A 16,010-nucleotide genomic window follows, 5' to 3' on the forward strand; every position below is an offset into this window, starting at 1 on the left:
AGTTGTAATTTATTTCTCTCCTATCTGTTGGCAAATTAAATTAATTTTAAATTAAAATGTCATATATTCTTAATTGAATCAGATATAAGTGAATTCTAGCCTATTTATGGCATTACAAAATTCAGTTCTTTTTTTTTTTGGTCCTACTTCCCTATATATACATTTATAGTGTGATATTTTGAACCTTTTCTTTTTGTAATTTACAAGTTAGACAAATATTGACCATTAAAATGAAATATTTAGATCATTAAAATGGACCTAAAAGATCTAATCTATGTTAAAATAAGTCAGTTTTGTGAAGGCACAGAGGTAGTATTATATTAGTCCCTCAGATCTCTTAAGATTTGAATATATTATTTTTTCATATTGCATAAGACACATTGCACATGTCAATATTATTATAACATTTTCTTATTTTTTTCACCATTTTGTAAAATATATTATGATATACATACAATTATGAAATCATGCATACTAACACAGAGGACATATATTCAGAATAATAATTCTTACACACTTCCATTATAGTTTATATTCATACTTTGTAAGCATTCAAGGCCACTTTCTTTTGTAAAGTTTTTCACACAAGTCTGAGATCAACGAAGGCAGTGATATCAAGTTTTTAACTTGTTTAGTCAGTAAATTACACTCCTGCTTATCGTTGCAAGTCAATTTCTCGCCCCTTGTAATACATTTTCTTAAAAAAACTGCTGTCATAGTCTAAAAATTATTTCTCACATTTGATTGTGTATTGAAATCATCAACCAAACTTTGCAGCAGACAATTTTTGAAGCACTGATAAAAAAAAAGTCTTTTCTTCTCGACTAGGAATAGCACAAGTACTATGTCAACTCCACAGTTAAAATTGTCTTGTTTAAAACCACCGGAAGATATGTCTATAAACTGACACTTAATATCAACATTCTTCATAACCCTCTTTTATAATACCACTTTTATTAGGTAAAGGTTTTTTATCACTTTGTGGTGGTGTTAATAATGTTATTACTTGAGCTGCCATGTCAGGATCAGGACTCCGCCTACCAGATTCATTGAGCATTTCTTCATGTCTTTCTTGAGCTTTTTCCTGCAAATAGAAATAAACAAACTTGTGAATCTCTTTCCAGTAAAATTTGAACTGATATTAAAATGTCAATCAATGAATCATCTTTTAATACAAAGATCTATTACTAAGCAAACTTAAACTCATGCAGCATTTTTGACTATATTTTTTTAGTTTTCTGTCTGGAATCATTAAACTATATAATCTATAATGTTACTTACCAATAAAGCTATTGTTACTGAATGTGTTTGTATATTGTGACTATCGTCTGAAGCTACCGTTGAGAAAAATTTAATTTCTAATGGTCCATCTTCACGAATAGTTACAGCAAATGGCGCCATCCATTGAACACATGGTAATATATCAGACCATTTAAAACCTAAAATAACAGAAGTTAATGAATAATACAACCTGTTATAAATCATTCGTCAAAGTGCATAAATTTTGTATGTTCATTGGAACAATTTGTTATGGCAGTAGTTATCATGCCCTTTCAAATCCTTCTATGCTTTTAATTTAACCAGTCTGCCACTATAAAACAAAAGAATTTGACAGTGCAAAAGTCTTTAGGTTAGTCAAAGCTAAGAGAAAGGTTGCGATTTTTTACATAACATACAAATCACATTTACCTGATACTGATAAAGCTATTTTCTCTGATGATAAATGATATAGTGCTGATGCTGCTATAACACTATATGAGAATTGTAGACACCCTATATCTAACATACATAGATCTAATAACTGAAATAAAAACACAATTTATAAGATACTTAGAAAAACACAAGGTCTGTTAGATATTTCAAAATCAGTCAGTGTGAATGAAGGCACAATGAAAAGAGTATTCTAACTGATTGTTTCAGAAACGAATTTTTTAACAATTTGCTAGTTGTGCAGAGAATTGTAAATATAACTCACCCTTGCTATTTGTACAAAGGAATGACCTGAAAATTGTGGATACACAAAACTATGTTCTGTTTCATTAAGTTGATCTATGTTGGAAACTTGAAGGTATACTCCTAACCAATTGTTAACTGTCATTGGTGATAAACCCCAGCGTAAACACTTTAAATATAGATTTGTATTATATAATTAATGATTTCCTATGTAAGGTTTTACTGGATCTTAGTATTAGGCATACCCACAGTGAAATTAGCAGAAGACAGAGAGTGGTGTTGTGGAGTTGCTTCAGGCCTAATTAATTTCACACATAGACAATATATGGTTACATCAGAAATTTTGCACCTTTCAAAACAAAAAATTTGGATGACCAAAATCATTCACTGCACTTTTTCTTGATGTATAAAGCAGCTTTTTCAGATAGAAATGAGTTGTAAAGTTGTGATAGAGATTTGTTTAAAGCTAAATATTCCATTACCTTCAACATGATTAGTTCTTGATCTAATATTTCAGATTCTGTACAGGCATCATCAGTAACATAAGCAAAGTCAGTTAATTTTGGTGGGTAAATTTCCTGTAATGAAAAACATTGAAATTTAATGAATAATTTTCTAGAAGAGATTATCAAATATAGAAGTTACAGTAAATCTCTTTTCATTTTGCAAATGAATTTTTACAAGATATTCATCACAGACGAAATCTTACTCAACAGTCACTAGTCACATTTGATGGTTCATATTTCTTTTAAGAATCCTCATTTGACCTATCACAGAGCAAAATCTGATCAAAAACTCACCTCTAATTTAGCAGCTATAAATAATGAAGTAATGCCTATTAATTGTAACTGATGTTTCTGTACATTAGATTTAGTAGACATGTATCTATCTAAGAAATCCATAGCTAAATAATATGTTTCTCTATGTAATCTATATACTTCACAAACCTGGAGTAAAAAAAAATAGGAATATGAAGACTATATTTATGAAATATATACAAAGATATTTATGCAGTTATCACAACAATAAGAGGTCAAATAATTGCGAATTGAAAATATGGAAGCTAACACTTAAACCCTCAAAATAATGTGGACCTTGTCATACTTACTTCTATTAACCAATCTAATAAAATAGTTCTCATTCTACATTGTAAAGCTGGATGTTTATCAAACATATGAGTATCACGAACATAAAACTCTTCTTTCTTTAACATTAACTGCCATACTTCTTGACTATCAGCCCAGCTGAATTTAGGTAATGGTGAAAATCGCAGTGATTTCGGGGTGGTGAAGTAGTTTTGGAATCGGAATTGTGAGCCACGGAATAATTCGGTGGGTGTGGTTTGTTCATCAGGACTGCACATAGAACTAGCTGTATCCATAGCAGGAACTATTGTACAAGACGTTACTGAGGAATCTTCAGAAATTGGTATCCACTGGTTCTGAAATAATAATATTAAATGACTTAAAATCAAGTATCTGAAGGTTGAAGTTAACATCAGTATGTCAACTTATGTTATACTTTTTCTGCTAAGACATTTTTACATAACCAGCACAAGAAAGATTGAAGTCCATAATTGTTTACCAATAAACAAAAGCTTTGTAATATATGTATTATCTTGCCATGTTATCATGTACCAAGACAGATGAGCTTTAAGTAAGATTCCACTTAGTAATGGATCAGATAAGCATATGACTAGCAGAACTCAATCATGAAGGAGGGATTTAGTTTTGAAGGACAGCTGTCAATCATAATCTATTAACCATTTATGTTGTCACACTTTACCTACATTACATAATATTTCATAAGAACATGTTGTTCCTCAACACTGTTTAAACAACAAAAGATAGATGGTGGCTATTAAGTTTTTTGAGGCACTGACATCAAGGAAAGCAGACTATGAAAGTAATCTGACTGGTCCTGCCAAGTATTTTGACTAATTGACTAATGTAGGTATAGGTTTTCTGTGAGGTACTAGGGCTGTCTCTAAGGTGGGCTGATTTATTAATTAACAGATTGTGTCATCAGTGACATCATGATATTGTTAACTTTCTCCTCACATGTCAGTCACTCATATAATGAGACAAACAATCAGCCTACAGGCTTATCAATAAACAATTAATGAATTAATAAATTATTTAATTAGTGACTTGACTAAAATCAATATTGAGAGCAGACTATGTGTCAGAATAAATTTTACACAGTATAGAAAACATTCTCAAATTTCATGATTTTATATTTCCTAATAAAATTTCAACAAAAACCAACTTTATTACAAGTGAGTGTCACACGTTTTAAATAATATGGTCATCAATACTGCTATTGATTTAAAAAATTATTTCACAAGCTGAACATTTTTTAATGTCAATAGCAGAATATTAATGGTGGAATGACCTGGTTATTTTCAAAAGAAACAGTATCATCAATATTCATATTTGACAAACCTATTGACCCAAACTTGTCCCAAAATGGCTGAAATGACCTGAAGAGAATTTGCTCAGTGAATACCTCTACAGATGTCCTCAAACTACCCAACACATGCTCACAACATCCACAATAGGCTTTATCTTTAAATTCATAAAAGTGGACAGTGGTCATTATTTAAGCATGGTATCAATCATATAAAACTGACCACTGAGGACAAAACCAAACCAAATCATTTAATCAGAGATTGAAATAAACTTGAACAGGTGATTCAGTGTGGAGCACCTGCCACCCCCATTCCTATACATTCTCTTTAGACTTCACCTTTATAATTACTTCTAGTATTTCCGCAATAAAATTACAATTCGATAACATTAACAAATTGATGAGCATTTTACCATGTTTTACAGTGAATAAAACTTTTATGTAAGAATTATGTTTGAACATAAAAATTATGAGAGACTTGGCTTTAATGCAATTATTCCATAAGGAAAACAAATTAATGTCATGTCATAACTACTGAATGAGAACTGACAATTTCAATACTTCCTTTAGTTTAGAACTATATACATATAAGCTTACATATGAAACTTTAAACTGTGGTCAACAGACAGTGTAGTAGAGTGAAATAATAGCAATTGGAATTTACCTGAAATGTCGAACTTCCATAAAATATGTGAAAGAATTAAGTTGTTATCTGCATTCCCTTACATGGAGCTTGTTCCACTTGCAGTCTGGTCTGCACATTTTAATACATGACACTAATGAGAGAATGAGGATAAAGAAAACTGGTCAGCCATGACCACTTCCCATCAATCTGACCTTACTATACTTCACTCTTGACCACTAGCTAACTCCACCCTCACTCACTGACCTAGTCTTGTATAGTTATGGTTCAGACAAGAGTAACCCCTTCAGTTTGAAATGGGGATTAAAGATTTGTAAACCATAATCCGTTAATACAATTTAAGGGATTAAGCATGAATATCAAAGTGAAACTTGTTTGACAAGTAAAAAGTAGGACTGAAAAATATGCCATATTTTAACACACGCAATTACTGCCAAATAATTCAACACCTAATACTTTGAGTTTGGCCATTCATTTATCATTAGGATAAGAGAGTTAATACTTGATTGTTGATCAGCCAGATAAAATGGATTAATGTTTCTTGCATCTTCCCCACTTGTCTAGTCCCACTTGATTTGAAAATCTGTTTCTACTCTTACATCATGTATTAGACAATTGAGAGATGACATGGAGTGGATATCTAATTTATTTCTAATATTAGATGATAGGCATGACAAATAAAGTTTGATTGACAGTTACACCTCCTTTCATTTTCAACAGTTGTAAATATTGTTGGCAGATTATTTAGAGATTTCCTTTCCCTTTTATTAGTCACTATTTTCCCACCAAACTACACACCATTTAGGATCCTTTCATAGGCCTTATCCATTTTATCAACAAGTTTCCAAATTAATTCTCTAACTTTACAATTGAAAACACATAAAACCTTGTCACCAAAGTTCAAAAGACCATCTGCAGCTTAGGCTTAAAGTTAAATTACCCAATATTAAAATAATTTGTCATGGATTAAAACAATATAATTATATAATTTATATTACAGTAGGGATTAGAACAATCAATTCTTCTGGGACACTTCAGTTTGCTATGAACAATAGATTGTTTGTAGATGTGATCAATAAGAAGTAGGTAGACTAGGACCCCATCTTATCAAATCTAGACAGGGGTGTTATTAGCTGTTTGACAATAAAAACCTTTGTTTTAAAAACCATGGGGTTATAATTCTTTATTCCCCTCACCATGTAACAATTAGAATCTCTTGGTTGTCCATCTCCTTCAATCAAAAACCTGTTTTCTTTTGTTTTAAACCCCATTATTAACCAAATTTTTAAGCACAACACACTAGGGGGCTTAACACATCTTAAATACAAGCTGCATTTGGTTTTAGTAAGTAAAAGATGAAGGGGGTCATTAAGATTCTGATATATGTCAAAGCTGGGGTCTCTCCAAGTACCACTCTGTAATACCCAAGAGGTCAAACTGACCACTTGTTCTATAAATAACCAATGTCCAGTGGTCAATGGTTGAAGCTCTATTATGGCCATCAAAGGATTCCGCCAGTAATTGTACAATGATGTGCTAAAGCTTTTAAAAAGAAACAATAACATCATTTAATGCTTTCATCAGGTGGTAGGTGAAAGCAAAAATTTGCCAGCACAAGCAAAGAGTATTTATTTAATGGATTTGATCTGTTTACATGACAAAAAGACTTTAACCTGAATAGTAATTCTAGCTCAAATAACTCAGAGCCATAGATTAACATTATATCTGTGTTATTTTTGTTTAAAAAACAACATTTACTTCTTACTAGTTGGACACCTAAGCTAACATGTAAATCACTGTTTGTCAATGTTACACAAAATTACATTTTTAGTGTTGCTAAACATTTGCATTGCTAAATATTCTGCCCATAGTTTAAAATCATCATGAATTTTAGATGCAGCAAACAGGCATGTCAATTTTACTACAAAAAGTCTGCATTTAGTGGAGTTGAGCAATTTCTGAACTAAGCTTATTTAATAAGAAGTCTGGAAAAGATTTTAAAAGATTCTTAAAAAGATTGATTTTGAAGGTTAAAGATGGAAATTGTCAGTGGAATGTCAGAGTAATATGTTCCTAGAGAATGGAATTTAACAGCTCATTTAATCTAAGAAAAGACATGTCTGAACAGAATAGCAGGAAATTCCTGGCAGTGAACTAAATTTGACCCGGTCAACTCCCTGAAGAGTTTGAAACTAATATTTCATGTCTTACCAAATTACCTACATCCTACAAGTCTTGAGATAGCAACAATGAATCATTGGTAATGGAAGACCTTTCTTAATGTAGAATTTTATGTTCAAAATTTTGAAAAAATTTTTTTAACCAAAAATAGAGTTTGCTTATTTTATCTTCCATAAAATATTGATTGAACCATAAGAAAATATCAAAAGATATAAAGTTGTGGAAACCAATTGTCTTGCAAATGACAACTGTTGTTACTAGAAAGAGACAGAAATTCATTATTATATTTCATGATGATGACCTGATATGGCGTGTGTCGAGCGAAGTAGACAATGGTTAATTTCATCTGGACAACTTTTTTTTTTTTAAAAAGGGGTTCAAAAACGTTATATGCTTCATCGATAGCAAATTAAACATGAAAATCTTTAATACACAAAAATTTCATGTGAAATCAAAATCATACACATTCCTTGTTATTGCCATACTTCATGAAGCTGTGACACACATGTTCAGTCAATATACACATCAGAGATAAATGTTATAGATAATGATAAAAGTTTACATCAAAATTATATACAAATCTTTACTAAGGATGATAATGACCTCCTTAATGACATTGATTAGTTGACAGATTTTATTCCCTTAATTAATTAAAATATCATTAATTACTAAATTAATTGCCAACATTGAAAGACTTGAGAGTAATATATATTTCCATTTGCATGTGATCGCTTTCCATTCAGACATGGAGAACTTTACTTACAGATAAGGCAAGGCAACTACTCCATTTACCCTACCCCATTTACCATCCCTATGAAATTAAGAATATTAGTAGATTGTAAATTTAGATCAAAGAAGCTAGCTCAGAAAGAACAGAATATTTCAAATTGAATTCCACATTCTGGTAATGGCACTTTGGGCTGAATTATTTTTTTTCAGCAAAAGTTTTATGGGCACATTGAAGAAGTTATAAATAACTGTTATAAAGAAATGAAGCAAGCTGGGTGCACCACTCTCAGCCCTTTCTTACATTTCTTCCATTGAAAGGAAAGGCCATATAAAACTAAAACTGGGTATTTGGAAGGGACATGAAAAATACACATTGAAACTTAAATAACACCAGGGCCATAAAGGAGGACGTAATAAATCCAATTTGGACCTCATCTGGTGACACAGACCATTTCCATTTTATTGGACAATTATATGCCTCAAGAGGTCATAAAAATGAGAAGAAAATATATGGTAGTTTTAAAATGTGTTCTGTCTACAAAGTGGTTCAACATGGTGCCTAATGGACAATTAACACCTTTTAATTAATAATTTACATGTTATAACAAACCATTGTTTCAAAATTTACTTTAACTTTGGTCTAGACTAAAATCACAAGTTAGGTGTTAAAATTTGTTAAAGTTTATTTACTAAACAAGTTGATGGTAAACTTTGTAAGTGAAATGGAGGCAAGAAGGCTGGAACTAATTCATTTTTGCACATTTTGTTTCTTTTTAACAAATTGTGGAAGAGCTGAATCTGTTTTTTTTTTTCATCCATAATCATGATTATCTTACACACTACTATCTAACTGAATCGATAATTCTAATATTGCGTTTGTCAAAACTTTGGTATTTCTACATTATTTTTTTTCATCTCTACTTTTGGCATATTTAGTTGGAGCCAAAAGCCAACTATAGAATTAGAAGAGAAGGAAGTTATTATCATTTGCCCGCTATTTTATTCCTTCTTTCTTTCATTCAATGTTTACAACCTTTCAACTTGGCGCGTGCCAATCTTCCATATGCGGCGTTTTTGATTGGTTCACCATCAAAACAGAAGCCCAGCTCGTGAATATGCATGAGTAACAAATATGGCCGATGTCCTAAATGACATTATTACCAAAGAAAGAAAACACTATTTCTCCCAAATATTACTTGCAATTAGGATATGCAATAAATAATTGCTTTCATATACATTTCATGCATCAAGTCACACACAAATTATTCACCTCATAAGACCCCTGTAATTGTGCCAGCTCGAGTTTTCGCGGGAGTGTCAGGTGAAATCATGGCGCGAATCTCACCGAATTTGTCAAAACTTTAGGACTTAATAAAAGTTATTTCTTCACTAACCTGAATCTTGAACTGTTGCCTTCGTTTAGAAATACCCATTTCCATATCGTCAACCTAAAAAAATATCACCAGTATTTTTAATAAATTGGTAAAAAACCGCCAAACGTGACCCTACCCTCATCGAACAAAGACCGGTTTTCTCCATCAAAATAAAAGAAGTACACCAAATGACAGCTCAAAAAAGACTTACCTCTTCTGCTTTGCGTTTCCGACTTATTCTTGTAGAAGGAGCATTTTCTTGTTTCGTTTTAACAGGATTCCTTGTACTGAAATAAATTGTCAAATTGATGCATGACTGTGGCATTTTATCAATCAAGTTAAAAAACTGTGTCAAAGTCGTGGGAGAATCATCCACTGCAATGTGTGATTAATATACCGCTCTCGACTTGAATAAAAGTAAAACATGCTAGATCTACCGCATTTTCGAATGAAAAAAGAAGAAGATCATTATCAATAAAGATTGAAATTACATATGCATATTAATAAATTACCTTTTTCTTGACATATTCCGACTGAATGTATTTGTCTTATCTGCAATAAAAATTTATAAAGATGTCATAAAATCTTGCCAAATGTCCACTTAATTTCATACCATCGGCGTCCAAAAATCAATCTTAAGATTTCCCACTGTTATGAATCACAAAATCCAATATCACAGGTAAAAATATAATAAATTGAGATCGCAATCCAACTTACTCGATCTCGAAAGAATCTTCACTTTTGATCGATGGTCCATTTCCAAAATAGCAAACCATAAAATAAAGTTTTTTGTAACAGTTTATACTGAAGATCATGCACATGTATAGCGGTTAATAGTTATACATTCTGACCTTATATGATTTCATTGAGGTCCTATCATTACTACAGCTCAAAGTAGAGTGAAGACAATCAGTTAGGACGAACCCTCCAAGCATTAAAATCTCTCGTGCCAGCTGTGCACGAACTGAGGTGTCATTCGGCCATGTCCCGCCAAATTACTGTCTCACTACGCACTGTTTTGCGCATGCATTAATTTCGTTAATTTTTGCTAAATTTCTTTTAAGTGAACGATTTTTACATATTTTGAACATCTTATCTCAAGTTTTTCCACCAAAAATCATTCAATTACTGTCGGGTTTAAAATCACTGACTTAATGAATTAAGGTGTGTGTCGTATAAACTAACCTATTTTAATATGAATTTACTTCCGAGGTTTGCGGCGCGAAAAATGATTTTTGGCTCACATATTTTTCAAAAATGTAAATTTTAATATATTGAAATATTGTACTTCCATCTGAGAATTATGTTACTTTATTGGCATGTCGTATTCCATTGATTATGTAAGATAATTCATGTTAAATGGGTCAAATTAAAATGCATCAAAAGCAGAACTGTTAAAGCTGTGTGAGTGAAGTTATTTCTTAGAAATGAAGATAAATATCTAGGCATGTAGCATAGCAAACTGTAGGAAATTTAATAATCTATAACTTTTCATTCATCTGAAAAACGGAATTTCCAAACTGAACTAGGAATTTGTTGCAACATGATTGTAAACAAATATTTCATTCATTCAAGCATTTGACTCCATTGTTGACATTCAGTGCGCATGAACGATCAGTGCGCGTATTTTCATTGGTTCAATTTGGCTCCGCCTATTAAAACTGTAAACAACAAACCAAGATGGCGTCAGCTATGGAGAAGTTTATTCACACCTTTAAACACAAATCGGCTTCAATTATTGGAATGATCCATCTAAAAGCCTTACCAGGTATGCATTCATTGGTCAGTTATGTCATGGATTAGATTATAATCTATTATTATGACAATCAATTCACAGCAAGTGAATTGTCAAGGTTTTTCATTGATGCAAACGATTACTACAATTTTACAAATGCATTACTATTACTAACTTTTATCAATAATTATTTAAAGTTGATTTGACAGAAGATATATATGCCTTCATTTTTAAGTTTGGAAATACATTCTAAGATTTCGAATAGAATCACCAAATTACCCCATTCACTTTACTGTAGGATTCTTTGTATTGATTACTGTACAGCCAAATTAATATTTAATACTACCTATTGCTTTTCAGGGACTCCACTCAATAAGTATAGTGTGAAAGAAATAGTAGATATTGCCTGCAAAGAAGCAAGAATATATAAAGATGCTGGAGTGGTAATGATTTTAACACATATTTTAAATACATAATTGTTATGTCACCTACACACTTGGGGTTATTCTTTGTTTCTTCTAACAGGGTAGACTGTCTATTATCTATGAAGTAATAATTACTAACACAAACTTTAACACAATCCCAGATAGACAATGATAAAAACAAAGAGGTGTCATTGCTAATTGTTCTCTTCTGTATTCTAAATTTACATACCACCTCTTTTTAAGCTATAAGAGAAATATTCTATGAATTCATATAGCAAACACAGATTTACATACATTAGCAAAGTATAAAGATTACCAGTTTTCAGAGCTTACAAAAAGTATGTAATGATGCCTCATGAGATCAGGATTTTAAACAAAAATTATTCATGTCCAAGAAATCCTACTAGATAATCTCTGTAAATAATAGCAATCAAGCTCAAAGTGTTTTTTAATTTCTTGGAAACTTTTTAATAATTTTAATCTAAACAACCTTATATATTTTCAATATACCTTAAATACCATTTTCATATAAAACAACAATTTGTGTACAATTTAATTTTGCAAACAAATACATTCTATAGGATGAGCCTGTACCACCGCCTGTAAACCTCCAGATTACAAAACTTGCTTCTTGAAGGTTTTGAAGGCTCTATTATTTTAATGATACACCTACTAATGCTGAAATCTATAGTTTCTACTTATTGCCTAGGCCAGTACCTAGTATCTCTTATAATAACAACAAAATATAGATATTGGTCAATATGAATTTCAAACTAGTAACGGCTGTAGTGATTGAGTTTGCATTGAGAAAAATTGAAACATAGGTACATGTGTTGCTATGGAGTGCAAATTTCAGCCAAAATATTTCAATTGACACTTGTCTGAGGGTATATTTATAATTTTTTTTTTATAAATTATGAAATGAAATCCAGCCATGGAGAAAATTTGTTACTAATATAGTACACTGAAGTACACATGTATATAATAAGATATTATATAATATTAGAAAGAGCGAAACCTGTACACAAGGTGTCAGAATTAAATGAAGTGTACATTGACAGTCAAATAAATATATCTTCCTCCTATCATAGGATTAAAATACTTACTTCAACTAGGCTTTATAATTGTATTCATGCTGAGCTCCTCCCCTGAAAGCATTCAGCTAATTATAGGATATTCTCGGCAATGACAGTTATTGTGCAGAGCTGAATTGCAATGTTATATAAATATTATTCCTGTTTTCAAACCAATACTTGAACTTATTTTGATGTAGATTATTCTGTATCACTTATTCTACATAAACTTTTACTTAGCCAAACAAAAGTACATGTACTCAGTATATATAAGGGGAGGAGGCAACGACTAAACCTTTGACTTCTAGCCAAGATTTTAATTCTTTATAATGAATGTATAGGAAACAAAACATCTTAAACTTTTTGAAAATCAAAAGGACTGGATAATAAGAGAGCAGAATTTGACTCTGATATTCTGTAGTAGACTAATAATATAATTTTAATTAATTCAAAATAGGATGCAGTTATGGTTGAAAATATGCATGATATCCCATATCTTCATACTAATCAAGTTGGTCCAGAAATAACAGCTACTATGTCTGTTGTTTGTTCAGAGGTAAAAAGAGTGTTCACACCAGGACCTGTTGGTGTTCAGGTTTTAGCTGGGGCCAATAAACATGCCATGGCTATAGCTCATGCTGCTAGTAAGTCACTGTTTTTTTTTATATTTTCCTAATTTTGATACATATGACTGAAACTGAAAACTTTTATAAAGGATAAGATAACTGATTGTGTGTTGTTCTACAACACTACTAATTTAATGTAAGGGAAGTAACTCTCTTTATACACCTCGAAAATTTCTGGTTAGTTTTCATTTGAATTACAAAATATTTTATAGTCTTTTAAAAGTCAAGAAACTTTATTTTAAACAGGGTAAGTTTAGACTCTAGTAAGGAAAATAATATAATTCATTGATATTTTCAGATTTACAGTTCATCAGAGCAGAAGGTTTTGTATTTTCACATGTTGCTGATGAAGGATTGATGAATGCCTGTGCTGGAGAGTTATTAAGATATAGAAAACAAATAGATAGTAATAATATTCTGATATTTACTGATATAAAAAAGAAACATAGGTTTGTATATTTGTTAATTTGTCTATCATACTCTCCTGGATAAGCTAGCAAACTTCAATCTCATTCCTTGATAGCAGTAGGCCTAGCCACTTTTATTGTATTAAGGAAGTTTGCAGCTGTTTGATTTGATTATACACTAGCTAATACAGCCAATCACAGCCCTTACATGCACAACCAAATTGTTGTATTTCTGAAAAGGGGTCTAAATGGCTGTATTTGCTAGCATACAATCGAATCAAGTGGTTTCATTTGAAAAATCTGTCATACAAGAAAGGTGGCTCGCATTCAAGGTTTAAGGCACAGTTTGTAATAGCTTGAGATTCAAGTAGACTGGGTTTCAAAATCTATACCAGACAGAAAAACATTGTCATGAGAGATTTTTTTTAATTAATGAAAGTGTACTGTCAGTTTTATGTTAATATAAGTATATGTCACTTGAGTAGGATGAATCCATTTTGATTTCTCATTGCTAATTTTATACCAAATGTATATTACATATTTCAGTGCTCATGCTATAACAGATGATGTTAATATAATAGAAACAGCTAAAGCTGCCCAATTTTTTTTGAGTGATGGAGTCATTGTAACTGGTCATTCTACAGGGCATGCTGCAAATGTTAAGGAACTAAAAGGTATGACAGGGATTTTTATCTCTTTTTGTAATACCAGGTACATTATATAGCCATGTGATGAATTCATTGAAATGTCATTCCTCAAACACCCTTTGTCAAAGGGAGATAATCATAGTTAGTTGTGTTCTGATAAACTTACAGACCATAGCTGACTCACTATTATCTCCCTTAGACCACAAATTCGAATGATTCCTGAAACAGTTTATTTGATTATAACTAATAAATATATGGTTTTCAATAATCATTATTAAACATTTTAAAGATGTTTAGGGTGTTAAAAACATTGTTGAAATATTGTTTACACAGATCATTCCTTGTAGTGAAATGTGTTGAATCTTGAGTTCTAAATTTTTATTGTAAGATGTGGGACTGTATGTATGCAGTTCTTTTGTATTTTCACTTTATTTTTTCAAATCACGATATTGATTTTGAAGATAGGATAAATCAAATATTCAAAATATATTTATGAAAATGTTTTCATGGCCAATGTTAGTCTTGTTATTATTGTAGGTGTGTTAGACAGTGTCAGTCTACCTGTTTTAGTAGGATCTGGTGTAACTTTAGACAATCTAGATTCCTATAAAGCAGCCACAGGTTTGATTATAGGATCATATTTTAAGAAAGATGGTAAATGGAATAATGATATAGATGAAGAGAAAGTTAAAAGGTTTATGGAGAAAGTTGTAGCTATTAGAACTAATCCTATTAAAGCTACCTATATTATGTGATTTTCTTAGTTATATTTAGGATATTTTATTACTATGCATTTAATTAATGAATAGCAGCATTATGATTTTTTTTTTTTATTCCATTTCTTCAATGATTTTTTTTGGGGTTACAGATTTCAGTGCTATCTCCTATTGCTGAAGTATTTTTTAGAAAATGTTCACCTTCACAGTATTGATATAATGGCATTTTTATTTTAAATTGTTGCTGTTTTGTTTATGAAAATTAAACCCCATTTCTAAACTTGTTGTCCATGAAGAGTTTTTAAACCTCAAACATGATTGGAAATTCAAATTCAGATTGATTCTGATTTTCAAAACAAAGTGACAAAAATTCAGCTTTTTGGATATTTTCTTTTTAATTTTCTATTCAATTTTTAAACCACTCTTATTTACAGTTACTTTGTATAAAACTAGGAAAAAATAGAAAACTAACTTTTTTTTTTATATTTGATTAAAATTGTAAAAGTATAAATTAAGCAATTTTTTTAAATAAAATTCTAAAATATTAGAAATGGGATATTACATGAGTATTATTTCATTTTTTATTGACATGACAAAATATCATAAAGTTTGTGAAAATCCATTATTGATGAACATGATATGTTGATATTTGAAATGTAATATAGAATTAAAAACAGTCTGTCAATTTTTACAACTCATTTTCATCATAATTCATTTGATCACTCATACGTTGTATGATAGCATGTGATAAAAGTCTGATAGTTTGCAATCTGATCTCATGTCAATGGGGCTGAAATGTCTGTTATATGTAAATGTGTTTTTATGATAATGATGTAGCTCTCACAGCAAATACACATGTATTTTCACTTATTTTTGAATAATTGATATGTTATGTAAGGTATATTTTGGTATAATCTCATTTTTGTGTAGCTTTGTATATCTAGTGAATTCTAATTACATACTTTCAACTTAGAAATATTAAAACAGAACTTGAATCCTGTTGTTACTCAGTTTCACGCTATGTGATCTCCAGACAACTAATCCTACAACAGTCAGTTATCTGAATATCGCATAGCGTGAAACTCTGAGTAAC

At 30.9% G+C, this 16,010-nt stretch overlaps 2 protein-coding genes across 2 annotated transcripts; one reads left to right on the forward strand and one right to left on the reverse strand.

Annotated features, from left to right (window-relative positions):
- Window positions 1-457: 457 nt before the first annotated feature.
- LOTGIDRAFT_206393 (hypothetical protein) lies at window positions 458-9,814 on the reverse strand (the record flags this gene model as incomplete). Its single annotated transcript, XM_009055951.1, has 9 exons — window positions 458-1,084; window positions 1,282-1,439; window positions 1,690-1,801; window positions 1,976-2,122; window positions 2,436-2,531; window positions 2,754-2,900; window positions 3,062-3,394; window positions 9,500-9,575; window positions 9,801-9,814. The coding sequence occupies 9 exons, from the start codon at window positions 9,812-9,814 to the stop codon at window positions 917-919; spliced, it is 1,251 nt and encodes a 416-aa protein (XP_009054199.1). The 3' UTR covers window positions 458-916.
- A 1,172-nt stretch (window positions 9,815-10,986) lies between these two features.
- On the forward strand, window positions 10,987-15,043 carry LOTGIDRAFT_188821 (hypothetical protein). Its single transcript, XM_009055952.1, has 6 exons — window positions 10,987-11,056; window positions 11,384-11,466; window positions 12,979-13,165; window positions 13,446-13,596; window positions 14,101-14,228; window positions 14,739-15,043. The coding sequence occupies exons 1-6, from the start codon at window positions 11,032-11,034 to the stop codon at window positions 14,954-14,956; spliced, it is 792 nt and encodes a 263-aa protein (XP_009054200.1). The 5' UTR covers window positions 10,987-11,031; the 3' UTR covers window positions 14,957-15,043.
- The last annotated feature ends 967 nt before the right edge of the window (window positions 15,044-16,010 follow it).

This window comes from Lottia gigantea, assembly GCF_000327385.1.
Source record: "Lottia gigantea unplaced genomic scaffold LOTGIsca_26, whole genome shotgun sequence".
In the NCBI taxonomy this organism is placed as follows: domain Eukaryota; kingdom Metazoa; phylum Mollusca; class Gastropoda; family Lottiidae; genus Lottia; species Lottia gigantea.

Excerpts from the sequence above, each read along its gene's own strand:
- LOTGIDRAFT_188821 (XM_009055952.1), top strand. The coding sequence starts at position 11,032 with ATGATCCATCTAAAAGCCTTACCAG. Across the intron at positions 13,597-14,100 it reads GATATAAAAAAGAAACATAG|TGCTCATGCTATAACAGATG; the intron begins GTTTGTATATTT and ends TACATATTTCAG. Across the intron at positions 14,229-14,738 it reads AAATGTTAAGGAACTAAAAG|GTGTGTTAGACAGTGTCAGT; the intron begins GTATGACAGGGA and ends TTATTATTGTAG.